Source organism: Odontesthes bonariensis, chromosome 21 (assembly GCF_027942865.1).
Source record: "Odontesthes bonariensis isolate fOdoBon6 chromosome 21, fOdoBon6.hap1, whole genome shotgun sequence".
Classification (NCBI taxonomy): domain Eukaryota; kingdom Metazoa; phylum Chordata; class Actinopteri; order Atheriniformes; family Atherinopsidae; genus Odontesthes; species Odontesthes bonariensis.
In genome coordinates, this window is record NC_134526.1 from 2,870,029 (window position 1) to 2,887,521 (window position 17,493).

The 17,493-nt window shown below is 45.2% G+C and overlaps 1 protein-coding gene across 1 annotated transcript; it reads right to left on the reverse strand.

The window, feature by feature from the left end:
* Positions 1-3,252: 3,252 nt before the first annotated feature.
* Positions 3,253-13,957, reverse strand: LOC142371856 (ceramide synthase-like). Its single transcript, XM_075454598.1, has 6 exons — positions 13,815-13,957; positions 12,539-12,622; positions 10,554-10,779; positions 8,703-8,798; positions 4,546-4,655; positions 3,253-3,478 (listed from the first exon to the last, which is right to left on the reverse strand). The coding sequence occupies exons 1-6, from the start codon at positions 13,931-13,933 to the stop codon at positions 3,253-3,255; spliced, it is 861 nt and encodes a 286-aa protein (XP_075310713.1). The 5' UTR covers positions 13,934-13,957.
* Between the last annotated feature and the right edge of the window lie 3,536 nt (positions 13,958-17,493).

Consider the following 17,493-nt stretch of genomic DNA (forward strand, 5'->3'; position numbering starts at 1 on the left):
AGCCACATTTTCTTCTTGAAAAGGATCCGGAAGTTCTTCCTGTCAGCGGTTCTCTATTAGGCTTCTGATTGGCTTGTGTGGAATTCTCATTGCTCTAACACTGCCACCGTCAGGCTTGGTGTAATTTAACAGCTCCTGATAGCGTATTTATGCGGTTCAATGTAGATGTGTTTTTTTTTTTAAACGGGGCTGTGTGCACCTAGTTTTTTTTGCAAACGAAGGTTAGAAAATATGCGTTTATCAAAATACCCGGGTGTGTGTAAACAGCACATTAGTTTCACTGTGTGATAGCAGCCCCCCTTAAAACTAGTTTCAGCCAAGAGTGGCCAATTTGCCTCTTAATCTGTGGGAGGGGTCTGCATGACCCAAGCTCTTTTTCGTCAGCCCAGGTAGTGTCTTAGCTCAGTGTGTTTTTATCTTTTGGAGGTTCTGTGAACTCCTTGATTCATCCAGAATAAGTAAGTAACATTTGTCTTGTGTACCATTCTGCTTTTTGCTAGATTTTGACTGCTAAGTAAGCTTGCTTGGCTGTGCCCAACCGAGCCTCATGCGCACAGGCGCCACCAGGTGCTCGCTGCTGGGCCCCACCCCTGGGGCTGGCTCCAGGGGGAGGCCCCCGTGACCCGCGTCCGGACAAAGGAACGTGCCGTCCAATAATTTTCTTCATCATAAGGGGTTTTATGAGCTGTTCTTTGTCTGGTCCCTCATCTAGGATCTGTTTGCCTTGGGTGACCCTACCAGGGTCTTAAAGCCTGGGCAACATAGCTCCCAGACTCATTGGGGCACGCAAACCCCCCCACCACGGTAAGGTGACAGCTCATGGGGGGGATTCACTTCCTTTCCCTCAAATTGTCTTTGACAAAGAACCAGTTTTCAGGGAGAGGGATCATTGGTTTTATTTAAGGTTTTTCAGGTGTTAGTGGACTTATTTGACAGCGGGCTGACAGAACAGAGAGCAGAGCGACTGGAGGAAGACGTGCAGCAACAGGTCTCAGTCTGAGACTTCAACCCGGCAACATTTAGCCTTTGAACACGGGACGCTTTCTTAACGCTAAAGGTATCAAACGCCCCGGCTAAACACACTGTTCTGGGTCGAGACGAATTACAAGTGAGATTTGGAAGTTTATTGTGACTTGAGGGTTGAATTGATGATGATATTTCAGATTAAATGAGATGCTGACATGTTTTAGATGTGAGGAAAAATGAACTAAATCTGTCTTAAAAGTTTTAAGATAAAATGTAACGCAGGGAAAGTTTGTTTCTGACACCGACGCATGCGCACTCTTCTCTGAGCACTTACCATCAGAGAGTCGTGTAAGAGAAACCTCGAAAGTTTTCTTTTTCCCATTGTGTTTTATAGGAAATTGTAGGTATAACATGTTCGGTTTTGGACGAGCTTCAGTTTTAGAACTAAAAATGGTTTCTGTAGTATCGCTGCTGATTTTCATTCTGCTGGCTGACCTCGTGTCGGATGCAACAGGTGAGCTTTAGCTGTAGCTCTGAAGCTAAACCGTGTTCGTATCTGCGGTGTGACGAAGGAAAATCATTAACCTGTTTTACACAGTGAGAATACCAACGTTTACGAAGCTCTGTTCATGTAGGAGTGTTTCAGCAGCATCTCTAAAGCCCTATTCGGACGGGACTAGTTCAATGGGGGGACGTACGGTAATGTTGGTTAACCAGACGACGCCAGGGAGAAGAAATGACCAATTCGGACGGGACAAGAAATCCCTGTAATATTCATCTAACATGGGAGGAGTTTTCTTGAATATAAAGCATTCTGCTCCAAAGTTATTGTATCCAAACGCAGAAGACTTTTTTGTTTGTTTACCTGAATGATAAGTATTACTAAAACGTATTGTATACAGAACAGAAGATTTTTTCATTTTTGACCTTAATGTAAAGTACTGTTCACCAAAAGTTTTGCTCAGGATACTTATTTTACCTGAATGTAAAGTATAGTTTAAAAAAAGGATTGCACAACGAAACTTAAGTGTCATTTTCTATTTTACACCTAATTGTTTCTCTCTTTAAAAGGATGTGACGACATATTCCGTACTTATCACCGAAGGTCGCATTCGCACGGGATTAGTATTACCTATGGTAGATACTCCGGACCGTTTCACAGGAGGTAGAATTCTCGGCAAAGTTTACCGACATACTCCGCTATCTTTACTGACATGGCGCGTTCGGACGGGACTAGATTTCCCGGTTATTATTACTTTACCCCAGGTCCCCCCCATTAAACTAGTCCTGTCTGAATAGGGCTTAAGACTCTACTTTGCTTGCTTTTTTAGTCGAAATTAAACTTTGCCTCAGAGACACTGAAGGTTGGCTTAATGGGGGGCTGTACTGCCCTTTTATCAAAGCTCAAGCTTCTTATTTTTGTTTTCTTCTCCTTATATGTGTGTGTTGGTTCGTCTGAGTGCAGGTAGTTTACTTTCACTCAGACACCTGAACCCTTTCAGTGGTAATCAGACTTATTATCGACAGTTTTTTCAGAATAATCAGATCATTGTTCTCACTCTATAAGCAGAAAACTGTTTCCACCTGGTCCCAGCTTTGTAATGTCCCTTTAATCCTCTGATAAAAGCTGATCCTGGCAGGTTTTAGATTCAACCAGCTCGGAGCAGTGTGGTCCGGAAGAAGAGAGGGTGGAGGAGAGAAGAAAGGATCTGTTGGACTGATAGTTGGTCTTTCAGTTTTATCAATATCTGTTGTTGTTATATATAAAATAGCTCCTTGGAAGAGACGGAGGTCAAATCAGGCTCCAGCTGAGCCACAGCAGGTTGAAATGTGTCCGATTTCAGTCCTCTGAGCGTCCTGCTGCTTCTGAATGATCAGTTCAACATGTGGAAGAGAAGGTCTGAACAGAGGCAGAAGCTGCACAACGTGATGTTTAAATGGGAGATAACGTCTCAGGGAGGAAGGAAAGAGGAGAGAAGGAAGGAAGGAAGGAAGGAAGGAAGGAAGGAAGGAAGGAAGGAAGGAAGGAAGGAAGGAAGGAAGGAAGGAAGAAAGGAAGGAAGAAAGAAAGAAAGGAAGGAGAGAAGGATCATATGAATCATATTAAGCTCCTCCTTCTGTTTTAACCCATAAACCTTCTAACTGTGATCTCTAAATAAAGCTCCACGTGTTCTGGTATCGATTGTTTTTGTCTTTTTATTTCAGTTTTTCTCAGTTCTTTAATGAGTTGATGGAAACTTCTCAGGTCGTTCACCGGCAGTTTTGGGTCATTGGTTCTGTTCTGGGTCACATGACCTTATCCTCCTTCCTCTTCCTCAGCGTCCGTCCGTCCGTCCGGTCGACGTCTTTCTGACTCGACGGCGGTGCGTTCGAGTGTCCTCTGGGCTGCCACAGAGCTCCTCTGCAGATCAGAGTGAACCAGTAGACCTGCAGGGGCCACAGCAGGGCGGCCCCCAGGTTACACTGCCACGGGGCCACCAGGGGCACCGCGTGCACCGGGATGGACGCATACCTGCAGCGGCAGACAGAGGGCGCTGTGGTTAGATGTCACAGTAAATAAAGAAGTTTATGGAATCATTAAAATAACTGAATAAAAAGTGAAATAATTCCAGATTTTCTGCTTTGATTTTGTGTTAAATTAGTTTTAATTTAACTGAGTTTTAAACTTTATTTCCTGATTTTAATTGGAATTATTCTGATTTATTTATCTGATCTAAATCTGATTTATTGATTTATTCTGAGTTATTTTTGTATTAATTTTTGTGTGATTTTCCCTTTTATTATATTTATTTCCTTAAAATTATTTATTTCCTATTTATATATTATTTTTTTATTAATTTCAGATTCTGACAGTTTCAGTTCCATAAATGTCAAACTAATAGACATCTGTGATTATATAAAATAAAATAAACAATATATAAATTAAATAAACTGGAGGAAAATGCAAAGAAATCATTTAGAGAAAATGAAAAGATCAATACGATGTAAAAGGAAAAAAATAGGAGTAATTAATTATATTTTTATTTATTTTAGTCACATTTATCATCATATATATATCAATATTTATTTCAGATTCTGCCAGTTTCGGTTCCATAAAAGTCAAAGTAACAGACAGAAGCTGATTTTTGGGTACATTTTTCATAAGTGAAGTTTTTGTTCAGGATATTTCCTTTTTGCTGTAAAAAAAGAGAAATAAAGATGATAAATATCCATGTATTTAAGTTTAAAACAGAAAGAAAACAGGATTATTGTCATCATCAGACAGGTGAAAGTCCAGAAAAATGTTGGAACTGGTTTAATTTATTAAAACGAAAAAAAAAAACACTCGTTAATTATCAGATAATCCTTAAAATCACTTTAATAATTAATTAAAATCACTAAAAGTGTCTTTTATTCAGTCTAAGAACAGTTTATAATGAGCAGGAGGTCAGAATCAGATAATCTGCAACACTTTGTCGCAATCTGCATCATAAATAAAACATATTATTACAATTTAACTGCTTCCTGCACAGAAACATTATTTTTATAGTGAAAATAATGCAGAGATGTCTAAAGGAAGCAGGACACAGGTGTGCTTACCTGCTGTAGGCGTAGTACAGGTAGGGGAAGAGCAGCACCCGGCAGCTGAAGAAGGCGAGCAGCATGAAGACGCCGTTGACTTTGTGCAGCAGAGTGTGTTGTTTCTTATACTGAAGAGACAGAAACAGACAAAACTAAAGACTTTAAGGTCCAAGTCACCAGAAAAACACTGAAGTTATTCATTATTCACTGAAGCTCTCTGTGGAACCAGCTGCCAGTTTGGGAGGCAGAGCCTTCAGTTATCAGGCCCCTCTCTGAGGAACCAGCTGCCAGTTTGGGAGGCAGAGCCTTCAGTTATCAGGCCCCTCTCTGTGGAACCAGCTGCCAGTTTGGGAGGCAGAGCCTTCGGTTATCAGGCCCCTCTCTGTGGAACCAGCTGCCAGTTTGGGAGGCAGAGCCTTCAGTTATCAGGCCCCTCTCTGTGGAACCAGCTGCCAGTTTGGGAGGCAGAGCCTTCAGTTATCAGGCCCCTCTTTGTGGAACCAGCTGCCAGTTTGGGAGGCAGAGCCTTCAGTTATCAGGCCCCTCTCTGTGGAACCAGCTGCCAGTTTGGGAGGCAGAGCCTTCAGTTATCAGGCCCCTCTCTGAGGAACCAGCTGCCAGTTTGGGAGGCAGAGCCTTCAGTTATCAGGCCCCTCTCTGTGGAACCAGCTGCCAGTTTGGGAGGCAGAGCCTTCGGTTATCAGGCCCCTCTCTGTGGAACCAGCTGCCAGTTTGGGAGGCAGAGCCTTCAGTTATCAGGCCCCTCTCTGTGGAACCAGCTGCCAGTTTGGGAGGCAGAGCCTTCAGTTATCAGGCCCCTCTTTGTGGAACCAGCTGCCAGTTTGGGAGGCAGAGCCTTCAGTTATCAGGCCCCTCTCTGTGGAACCAGCTGCCAGTTTGGGAGGCAGAGCCTTCAGTTATCAGGCCCCTCTCTGAGGAACCAGCTGCCAGTTTGGGAGGCAGAGCCTTCAGTTATCAGGCCCCTCTCTGTGGAACCAGCTGCCAGTTTGGGAGGCAGAGCCTTCGGTTATCAGGCCCCTCTCTGTGGAACCAGCTGCCAGTTTGGGAGGCAGAGCCTTCGGTTATCAGGCCCCTCTCTGTGGAACCAGCTGCCAGTTTGGGAGGCAGAGCCTTCAGTTATCAGGCCCCTCTCTGTGGAACCAGCTGCCAGTTTGGGAGGCAGAGCCTTCAGTTATCAGGCCCCTCTCTGTGGAACCAGCTGCCAGTTTGGGAGGCAGAGCCTTCAGTTATCAGGCCCCTCTCTGTGGAACCAGCTGCCAGTTTGGGAGGCAGAGCCTTCAGTTATTAGGCCCCTCTCTGTGGATCCAGCTGCCAGTTTGGGAGGCAGAGCCTTCAGTTATCAGGCCCCTCTCTGTGGAATCAGCTGCCAGTTTGGGAGGCAGAGCCTTCAGTTATCAGGCCCCTCTCTGTGGAACCAGCTGCCAGTTTGGGAGGCAGAGCCTTCAGTTATCAGGCCCCTCTCTGTGGAACCAGCTGCCAGTTTGGGAGGCAGAGCCTTCAGTTATCAGGCCCCTCTCTGAGGAACCAGCTGCCAGTTTGGGAGGCAGAGCCTTCAGTTATCAGGCCCCTCTCTGTGGAACCAGCTGCCAGTTTGGGAGGCAGAGCCTTCAGTTATCGGGCCCCTCTCTGAGGAACCAGCTGCCATTTTGGGAGGCAGAGCCTTCAGTTATCGGGCCCCTCTCTGTGGAACCAGCTGCCAGTTTGGGAGGCAGAGCCTTCAGTTATCAGGCCCCTCTCTGTGGATCCAGCTGCCAGTTTGGGAGGCAGAGCCTTCAGTCATCAGGCCCCTCTCTGAGGAACCAGCTGCCAGTTTGGGAGGCACAGCCTTCAGTTATCAGGCCCCTCTCTGTGGAACCAGCTGCCAGTTTGGGAGGCAGAGCCTTCGGTTATCAGGCCCCTCTCTGTGGAACCAGCTGCCAGTTTGAGAGGCAGAGCCTTCAGTTATCAGGCTCCTCTCTGAGGAACCAGCTGCCAGTTTGGGAGGCAGAGCCTTCAGTTATCAGGCCCCTCTCTGTGGAACCAGCTGCCAGTTTGGGAGGCGGAGCCTTCAGTTATCAGGCCCCTCTCTGTGGAACCAGCTGCCAGTTTGGGAGGCAGAGCCTTCAGTTATCAGGCCCCTCTCTGTGGAACCAGCTGCCAGTTTGGGAGGCAGAGCCTTCAGTTATCAGGCCCCTCTCTGTGGAACCAGCTGCCAGTTTGGGAGGCAGAGCCTTCAGTTATCAGGCCCCTCTCTGTGGAACCAGCTGCCAGTTTGGGAGGCAGAGCCTTCAGTTATCAGGCCCCTCTCTGTGGAACCAGCTGCCAGTTTGGGAGGCAGAGCCTTCAGTTATCAGGCCCCTCTCTGTGGAACCAGCTGCCAGTTTGGGAGGCAGAGCCTTCAGTTATCAGGCCCCTCTCTACCTTTAAGATCAGGCTTAAAACTTTCCTTCCTGATAAAGCTTATAGTTAGGGATGGCTCAGGTGATCCAGAAACATCCCATAGTTCTGCTGCTATAGGCCCAGCCTGCTGGGGGAGCTCCCATGATGCACCTCTCCATGTACATATGACATCATTGTTGTCATTAACTTGTGTTTCTCTCTCTCAGCAGGTATCCCTGGCCTGGTGTTACGCTGCTTGTTGTCCCCTCTTTCCTGTCCTCTCAGCCCCAGCTGGGCCAGGCAGATGGTTCCTGGTTCTGGTTCTGATGGAGGTTTCTTCCTGTTCAAAGGGAGTTTTTTTCTCCCCACAGTCGCCTCGTGCAGCTCAGGACGGGTTTCCTTACCTCGGCTACTTTTTTATTGGCTCTGAATGTATGAATTGGACTAATTTTGGATTTATCCACACAAGCCCACCGAGTCAGAAAATCCCTCCGCCGAGCAGCTGAGAGACGTCCTCGCTGTTGCCTGGCAACGGTCGACCACTCGGAGAGAAGGAAGGAAGGAAGGAAGGAGGAGAGAAGGAAGAAGAAAAGGAAGAAAGGAGGGAGGAGAGAAGTAAGGAAGGATGGAATGAAGGAGAGAAGGAATGAAACAGAGAAGGAAGGAGAGAAGGAAGGAAGGAAGGAAGGAAGGAGAGAAGGAGAGAAGGAAGGAAGGAGGAAGGAACGAGAGAAGGAGAGAAGGAAGGAAGGGGGAGAGAAGGAAGAAAGAAGGGAGGAGAGAAGGAAGGAGAGAAGAGAAGGAAGGAAGAAGGGAGGAGAGAAGGAAGGAAGGAAGGAAGGAAGGAAGGAAGGAGAGAAGAGAAGGAAGGAAGGAAGGAAGGAGAGAAGAGAAGGAAGGAAGGAAGGAAGGAAGGAAGGAAGGAAGGAAGGAGAGAAGGAAGAAAGGAAGGAAGGAAGGAGAGAAGGAAGAAAGAAGGGAGGAGAGAAGGAAGGAAGGAAGGAAGGAAGGAGAGAAGGAAGAAAGAAGGGAGGAGAGAAGGAAGAAAGGAAGGAGAGAAGGAAGAAAGAAGGGAGGAGAGAAGGAAGAAAGGAAGGAGAGAAGGAAGGAGAGAAGGAAGGAAGGAAGGAAGGAAGGAGGAGAGAAGGAAGGAAGGAAGGAAGGAAGGAGGAGAGAAGGAAGGAGAGAAGAGAAGGAAGGAAGGAAGGAGGAGAGAAGGAAGGAAGGAAGGAAGGAAGGAGGAGAGAAGGAAGAAAGGAAGGAGAGAAGGAAGGAGAGAAGGAAGGAAGGAAGGAAGGAAGGAAGGAAGGAAGGAAGGAGGAGAGAAGGAAGAAAGAAGGGAGGAGAGAAGGAAGGAGAGAAGAGAAGGAAGGAAGGAAGGAAGGAAGGAAGGAAGGAAGGAGGAGAGAAGGAAGGAAGGAAGGAAGGAGAGAAGGAGAGAAGGAAGGAAGGAGGAAGGAAGGAAGGAAGGAAGGAAGGAAGGAAGGAAGGAAGGAAGGAGGAGAGAAGTAATAAAGGAAGGAAGGAAGGAAGGAAGGAAGGAAGGAAGGAAGGAAGGAAGGAAGGAAGGAAGGAAGGAAAGGAGGAAGGAACGAAGGAAGGAAGGAAGGAAGGAAGGAACGAAGGAAGGAAGGAAGGAAGTAGAGAAGGTTTTTAAGGTGGAAACGTTTAATAATGAACTTTCAAATAGCAGAAATCAAACCAAAGATGCGTTTTGGTCGGTGTTGATGTGGACAGGAAAGAGCAAACCCTGCTCAGGGTGATTTCTCAGCGAGTGATTACTGAGGCTGGATTACCTGGATCAGAACTTTCCCCAGACAGACGGACGGCGTGCTGAGCTCGGCCAGAAACAGGACGCCCTGGAAGTAATCTCCTCTGCCCCGCCGCCACAGCTGAGGCAAACACAGGAGGGAGGGTTAAGATTCTGCAAACTTTATCCGAATAAACGTTCAAACAAAGGTAACAAACGCTCAGAATTCTGTTTTAAAGGCACGAGTTTTACTGCAACGAGACGTTCAAAAGTTTAACTAAGAGTTGAATCCTTCAGGATGGAGCTCCACCTGCTCCACCTGCTCCACCAAACCTCACCGCGTCTTCATTTCCTGTTTGGATTTCACGCCTCCTGATCCGATCAGAATGATCAGAATCACCTTCAGTCAGAAACCTTCTGCTTTAAAACCTGGAAAAACCCGGTTTTAGAACTGGTTTGTGACGGCGTTCAGACTCAGTTTACACCCGATTCTGGACTTTGTTTTGAACTGGTTTCAGATTTGGTTTAAAACTTGGTTCTGAAGAGGTTAATTTGGATTTCTGTCTCATTTTATTTTTGCTTTTAGAGCCGAGTGAAAGATGATTTTACATTTGGGACTTTCAGTGTTTGAATTTGGTTTTGGATCAGTTTTACAGTTCGTTTTAAACCCGGTCCGGTTGTAGACCGCGTTCAGTTCTGGTTTTAGACCCGGTTTTGTGCTAAAATTCGACTGGTTCTTAACTTTGATGTGGACTAAGTTTGGATTTATTTGATCTTAGACTTAATTCAGAACTACTTTGGGGGATTGGTGTTGGACTGGTTTAAACTGGTATTTGGACTAGAGTTAGTTTAACTCACGGTGTTGTTAGAGTCATTATCATCTCTACTGTCTACCTGCCTGAAGGGCGGGTTCTGTGTTCTGGTCACAGGATCCAAGGTGTGAATGGTTCTGAAACTTCCTGGGGAGCAGAAACTATGCTGCGTTGTAGGTGCTGGGAAGGTGAAACCTTTTACACCTGGAGTTGGACTGGTTCCAGGCCCAGGTTGAACTGGGATTTGGACTGGGTTTAGATTAGGTTTGAGAATCTTTCTTATTGACACTCAGTGGGGTCACATGGCCCTGAAAGGATCGGATTATTGGCTAAATCACAATCAGACTGAGTTATTAAGTGCATGTAGACACCTTAATCTGACTATAAACTGGATCGGATGGGATTCAGACCCCGAGATAACTGGGTTGAAAGTCACTCTAAACCTGCTTGTAGACGCTGAAGCACGTGGTGAATCAGACTTTGCGTTCTGCGCATGCTCCAGATGTTTTCCCGGGGTCGTGACCCGGAAGTCAAAGGAGACGATATTCCTGTTGTTGTCGCCGTCAGAAAGAAAGAAACAACGCGATGGAGAATGCTCCGTTGGGCATCGAGTTTGTGCAACAAGCAGCTCATCATAGCCCAAATGTAGAGGGACGTAGCTTCATCTGGCTCTGCGTTCTCCATCTTTCTCCAACGCCTGAGTTTGTTGTTGTTGTTGGTGGTGAAGAGGTCAACAGGAAGTGGCTCTATTAGCAACAGTTGGAATGGGTACAGCGCCACCTATCATACCGGGGTATGACACGCTTTGTGCCTCTGATCCCATTCATTCACCGCCAGATATCCAAGGAGAACTACCCTCGCTCAGCTCAGTCTGATTGTAATTTAGCCAATAATCCGATCCTTTCAGAGCCATGTGACCCCACTGACGGTCAACTTCCAGATTTATACACAGGTTTGGACTGGTTTTCAGACCTGGTTCTGGACTTTTTGTTGATCTGGTTTTACTTTTGGTCTCCAACTGTCCGTTCCTAGTTAAGTTCTTAACCTTAGCCTCAGAGTTGGCCCCGCCCACCCATCGCTGTTACCAGAGAAGCGGGGAAGCAGAAGGCCACCATGAAGACGTGATGCAGCACCATCAGGACCTCTCTGCGCAGGTAACCCCCCACCGCAGCGCTCATCGAGCCGCCGCGATGCCCCGACTCCTCGTGACCTTTGACCTGCAGCTTGTGCCAGTAGCACAGGAACATGGCGTAGATGTCGTAGACGAAGTAAGGCGCGGCAAACAGGATGTAGGCGTCGGTCAGCCAGTGTCTGAGGAGGAAACAGAAGTTAAGCTGAAGGAATGATTAACCTGACAACAGGAACTTTGGGCCATTAAAACAAAGACAATTCGGATTCTTGAAATTATTTCCAGAACCAACAGAGTTTTGGACCGAGTTCAGAGTTGGTTTGAGCTTTTAATGTGGTCTGGTTCTGCCGCTTAAACGGGTTTTAGACCTGGTGTTAGACCTGCTGTAGGCCGAGTTTAACTTTGCTTTAGATTTGTTTCACACTTTGTTTTTAATCGTTTTTATTGGTTCTGGTCTGGATTTAAGACCAGTTTAAATTGATTTAGCATCAAGTTTCATTCTGATTTTAGTTTTGATTTCTATATTTGTTTTTAGGTTTTACATTTTATTTGCACTTGGGTTTAGACTAGTTTGAATCCGGTTGTGAGTTAGACATGGGTTTAGACTGGGTTTAGACTGGGCTTGGACCGGGTTTAGACCAGGTTTGAACCGGGTTTAGACTGGGTTGGGACCGGGTTTAGACAGGGTTTGGATGGGACCGGGTTTGGACCGGGTTTAGACTGGGTTTAGACTGGGTTTAGACTGGGCTTGGACCGGGTTTAGACTGGGTTTAGACTGGGTTTAGACTGGGTTTAGACTGGGTTTAGACTGGGCTTGGACCGGGTTTAGACCAGGTTTGAACTGGGTTTAGACTGGGTTGGGAATCTGCGGTCTTCTGCAGCCTCCAGAGACGGTTCCTCAGACAGGAACCTGTGATGGTACCGATTCAGTCACGAAGCAGAACTGAGCTGCCCAACGAGCTCCGGTTTGTTGGCTGAATATCTCCTTTTAAATCTCTTATAAAAGACGCTTTATTCCAGCTGAATCTACTCACGTTACACTGAACTCTGCCGCTTTGTTCTGGCTCGAGTTTCACCAGATTTCACCCGTCGTGCTCATGATTTAAATAAAAGTTTCAGATTTTATGAGTCTGTTTGAGATGTTTTTTAACAGCTTTAAGGCTTAAATGACCTAATTAATGTGTAAATAAGCATTTATTTAAAGTCTAAATCAGAGCATTAATTGTTGTAGTTTGACTGAGGATTAACTGCAGTAAACCGGCTGAAGCTGAAGTTTTGTCCCGTTGTTTCGGTGCTTTAACTTGACTGAATGTTTGGTCCTGCAGCTCAGCCGGAGGATCAATGAAAATCTCCCAGAGTTCCTTGCAGCTCCTGGTTTGATTTGATAAACAAATGCGGCTCAAACCTCCGCTCCACTTTGACTGGGAAATGAGGAGCCTTCACTTCCACCCTCCTCTGCATCAGTCCATCTCCCATCATGCTCAGCGAGGAGGATTAGAGACGGACTGAAATAGCTCTGCTGCCGCTCGGCTCAGAACTCAAATTAATCCCTGATTGTTAATTAGATTACAGGCTGGCAGGAGGACGCACACAAACCGAGTGAAATCTGACATCAGGAAGAGGCAACGCTTCATTTTAACCACCGTTAACCAGCTCATTTCATCCAAATTCACTTTTTTACTGCGGAAACCAAAAGAGATCCATCGAATCTGAAGCAGGGAAACCAGATGTGGGCATCTGTGCCTGAAGAGACGATTGTTTAGACAACATAAAGAAGAAGTTTGGATGAAAATCTAAAAGAAAAAAAGCTGCTTGGCGTCAAATTTGAAAGATTTTAATGTGCATTAAACCACAAAGTTGGAAATCACATCGATGCAGCAGACAGGAAGGAACCAAAGCACAAACATGACAAAGAGAAGGTGAAAAGGGAAGAGGGTTCACCTGTCCTCGATCACGTCAGTGCAGGAAGAAGCGATGATGCATCCGGCCGACGTGGCCATGACGGCCTGCAGGGACGACACCAGGCTGAGAGCACAGAGAAATGTTCAGCTCAGCGGTCCGAAAAGAGCTTTAAAGTGTCGTGCTGCGGCTATTAAACGCAGATTTCTGTCTACAAGCCGGATGCAGGAAGATGTAAAGAAAAGACTCTGATCCATCACCGTGTTAATAACCTGTATAATAACCTGTGTAATAACTGAATAATAACGGCATAATAACTGAATCATAAAAGCATAATAAACTGTATAATAACCTGTGTAATAACTGAATAATAACGGCATAATAAACTGTATAATAACTGCGTAATAACTGAATAATAACAGCATAATAAACTGTATAATAACTGCGTAATAACTGAATAATAACGGCATAATAACTGAATCATAAAAGCATAATAAACTGTATAATAACTGCGTAATAACCTCTATAATAACTGAATAATAACAGCATAATAAACAGCATAATAACCTGTGTAATAACTGTATAATAACTGCATAATAACTTGTGTAATAACCTGTATAATAACTTGTGTAATAGCCTGTATAATAAACTATAATAACAGCATAATAACTGCATAATAACTGCGTAATAACCTGTGTAATAACTGCATAATAACTGAATAATAACAGCATAATAAACTGTATAATAACTGCGTAATAACCTCTATAATAACTGCATAATAACTGAATAATAACAGCATAATAAACTGTATAATAACTGCATAATAACCTCTATAATAACAGCATAATAAACAGCATAATAACCTGTGTAATAACTGCATAATAACTTGTGTAATAGCCTGTATAATAAACTCTATAATAACAGCATAATAACTGCGTAATAACCTGTGTAATAACTGTAATAACTAACTCAGAGCTTTACTGTGGAGTAGAGCTGTCAGGACGTCAGATTCTGATCACGTGATTCAAACAAAAAAAGTAGACGTTTTAAAATTAAAGATTTAAAAACTCAAATTAACCACAAAGTTAATTTGGTTAACAAAGTTAACCATCAAAGTCGATACTTTGGTGGTTTTCTACAAGATGACATAACAGAAATCTGATGATGTCACACATGACATCATCACTGAGGTGGACTGTTGTGACGCAAAATGTTTTCAGGAAGAGAATCAGCGCACGTGAGAGCGCACGTCTCCAGTGAAACAGTGTGTGTGATGTGTTGTCCTCTGAAATGTGTGTGTGTGTGTGTGCGCTCTCACCGCGTGGACACCACCACGGCATCGCCCTCGCTCCATCCCATCGGGCGCGTCAGAGCGTGCTTGGACACGAGGAAAAGTCCGGGGAAGAAGACGGCGCCGGCAGCCACGAGGGCCAGCATGCTGGTGGAGTGTGTGTGATGTGTGTGTGATGTGTGGATGTGGGGATGAGCGCCGACAGCGGGCAGGTCTGCAGGAGCTCAGGGGATGAGGGGGCGGAGCCTCCTGCTGCCACCTGTCAGAGGAGGGGCGGTGATGGGGGAGGAGGCCGAGCCGAGCAGCACAGAGGAGCAGCAAGGCATCGAGTCCGGAAGTCCAGAAGTCTGTTTCAACTCATTTACATCATTTGATTAAGTGCAAATTTACAGAAACTCGAGCAAAGTTTTATTTTTACGTTTTCAAAGAAGCCTCAATGAAGTCTGGAAGTTTGCATCCAGGAGAAAAGCTGAGCCGAGTCCGTCTGCATCTGGGAATAATGCCGGTTTCTGTGATTAAAAAGCAGCTCTGAACACTTTTTAAAGGTTTTCTCTTCTAAACACTGACCGAGCTGCAGCCTGATGTCTCACAATAGCCGCATTCGGATAGAGTTCTAAGAACGGTCCTCCTTGAATTCCATTCTGATAACTGCCCTTCCAGGGGCGAGGCTAGGGTATTTTTAGTGGTGCCAAGGCACCACCGTGAGATAGCTCGCCACCCCCTGGCTCAGCACATTTTTAAAGTATTATATTATGCAAAAACAAATTTTTTATTGCTCAAGGATGCATTATTTTAGTGACTATTTTATTTATTTTCTAGCATTTGCTTTTGTTTTAACTCTTTACTCCCAAAATAAATGTTGAGTATTCTTCAATATTTGTCTCAGGCTCTCTGTTGTCCCTGTCAAGCCACAAAGTCTTTTGAAATGAAGAGGTCAAAATTGAATGTTGTAGGGGAAAACACCACTCAAAGCAAAACTAATACAGCTCCAAAATGTATAAATGTACGAGTTTGCCTCAATTAGTGAGAAATATTGTGCCTCTGTGAGCACTGGGGGCTGGGGCCCCCTAAAGACCAGACCCTAAAATCGCCCCTGTGCCCTTCCCCAGGGGAACTGTTTCAGTTTGCATTCCCACATGAGTCGGACCTGATAGGGACTGATGCGGCGCAGCCGTCTGCGACAGCGACGTGTTACTTTAGCGCCACATTCAACAACAAAACAGAACCAAACAAAAACAGAACAAAACAAAACAAAACCAGAGAAAAGTAAGGAGAGAAGAAGAAAACACCACCAAGAAGATAACATGGAGGCTGGAAGAGCTCACAGAGAGAGTCAGGAGACAAAGGATGGAGCGCAGGCCATACTTCATGAAACCATGAAGGAAGGAGAGCAGAGCGCCGCAGACAAAGGAGACCACGTGGAGGTTTAACTTATTAAACACGCCAAGGTTGTGTCCCAGTCGTATGAGTTATAGGAACTGAGGGCCGTGGTCCCGAGTTCTGTAGCCATTACAGAAAAATGTGTAATAGCTACGTTGGTCCACAAGGGAAAACCTGGTATTGGCACAATTTGGCCCCTAAAATTGTGACAATACTACGTTTTATTTGGCCTATTAATTTATATTGCTTCGCAACCAGGTCACGTGACTATCAAGTTTCCCTCCGCTAAAAAAAGAAAATGGCCGACTGTCGACCTTTTTTTCGGTGAAAAACAACATTAAGAAAGTATCTGCATTTGTATGCATTTCGATGGCATTTCCAGCGAGAACTATGCATAATATTCGTTCAGAGAATGTAGACCATCTTTCATTTATTAGTTTCGCCAAAGGTTTTTGTATCTCCTTGAAAAAAACGTAACAATAAAACGTTTTGTACCGTTGTTAAGGTGGTTGCTATGGAGCAATGTAAATGAATAGGCCAAATAAAACGTGGTATTGTCACAATTTGGCCCCCAAAAATTGTGACAATACCACATTTTATTTGGCCTATTCATTTTCACTTGTGGACCAACGTGGCTATTACACGTTTTGCTGTGAGACTGGGTTGAAATGACACAAGAAGTGGACTGAAAATCAGTGGCAGCAGGTCTGATGGAGGGATGAATCCTCCTTAAAGAAAGGACAGAAAGCTCGTCTGAGAGGGTTCAGGCTGTGCTGGAGGAGAAAGGAGCTCAGAGCAGAGATTCACTTTAAAGCTGCTCAGAACTGAACTAACTCTGGTTCTGCCTCAGATTCTGGGTTTATGTTGATGTTGGAACATGTTTCAGTGAATCTCTGCAGCTGTTACCATGGAAACATCTGCAGATATTCACTTTAAAGCTGCTCAGAACTGAACTAACTCTGGTTCTGCCTCAGATTCTGGGTTTATGTTCATGTTGGAACATGTTTCAGTGAATCTCTGCAGCTGTTACCATGGAAACATCTGCAGATATTCACTTTAAAGCTGCTCAGAACTGAACTAACTCTGGTTCTGCCTCAGATTCTGGGTTTATGTTCATGTTGGAACATGTTTCAGTGAATCTCTGCAGCTGTTACCATGGAAACATCTGCAGATATTCACTTTAAAGCTGCTCAGAACTGAACTAACTCTGGTTCTGCCTCAGATTCTGGGTTTATGTTCATGTTGGAACATGTTTCAGTGAATCTCTGCAGCTGTTACCATGGAAACATCTGCAGATATTCACTTTAAAGCTGCTCAGAACTGAACTAACTCTGGTTCTGCCTCAGATTCTGGGTTTATGTAGCCTGGAAAACCAGCGCCAACTGCTGGACGGCAAAATGTTTTGCCTGCGGTTGGGTCTGGCCTCGATCCACTTGTCATTTTGAAAATACTGCCCTGAATCTGGCAGATGGCAACTAAACCAATCACAACGCAGAGATGTGTTTTGAATCAACGCGGGCGGGCCAGAGGGTTCTGGTGCGGGGTTTTGAGGGAGTGACGACAGAGCAGTGCGACGTTGGGCAGTGGAAGCGAACATAGACAGCGAAAGCACAACAAGAAAGATGGCGGCGGCAATGGAACAGTGCTCGTTTGATTCAGCCTTGGCACACAGCCATTATAACGAACAGCCTTGCCACTCTGTATTAAGCCCCATTGTACCGGCTTTTTGGCTGCAGTTCCACCAGAATTCCACTGGGAGCGTCGGTGGAGACCAGAATGAATGGGGCCCTATGGAGCTAGATGCTACAAATGGTCAGTTTCACCTAAGTCTCCTCAAGAGCGCTCAGATTTGAATGTAGTTTCTGAGAGCTCAACATGGGTTTCAAGTAAAAAATCTACTGAACGAGTACATATATCGCTTTGATTTCTTACTGGTTGGCTTCTTGTTGTCCACAACGCGCTAGCATTGTGCTAATGACAGCTGGTCGACCCGCTATGTATGACGTCATATACACTTCAAATCCTTTTTTAAGCAAATGAGTGGCTCTAAAAATCTAAAACTCAGCCATGGGTATTTTCTAAACACCCTTTTTCGAAAACAACATTCGAATTACTAGAGAAAAAATTATATCTTGAGATAAGGGCACGAAAGGGCGTATAGCTCCATAGGACTCCATTCATTCTGGTCTCCAAAATTGAGCGCCCCACGTGGAAAGAGGGTGGAACTGCAACCAAAATCGCCTCGTTGGAAACCGGAAATGCACCGTGAGTGGCGTATCTGTCCTATTATAGAATCTGTGCTTGGCATCAGTTTTGGAAGAGTCCC

What these genes read in the sequence shown, in the direction of transcription:
- LOC142371856 (XM_075454598.1), bottom strand. Translation starts at nt 13,933, where the DNA reads ATGCTGGCCCTCGTGGCTGCCGGCGCCGTCTTCTTCCCCGGACTTTTC. An exon ending in ACTGACGTGATCGAGGACAG is followed by an intron (nt 10,780 to 12,538) that starts GTGAACCCTCTT and finishes TTTCCTCCTCAG; the next exon opens with ACACTGGCTGACCGACGCCT. An exon ending in CTGTACTACGCCTACAGCAG is followed by an intron (nt 3,479 to 4,545) that starts GTAAGCACACCT and finishes CTGCCGCTGCAG; the next exon opens with GTATGCGTCCATCCCGGTGC.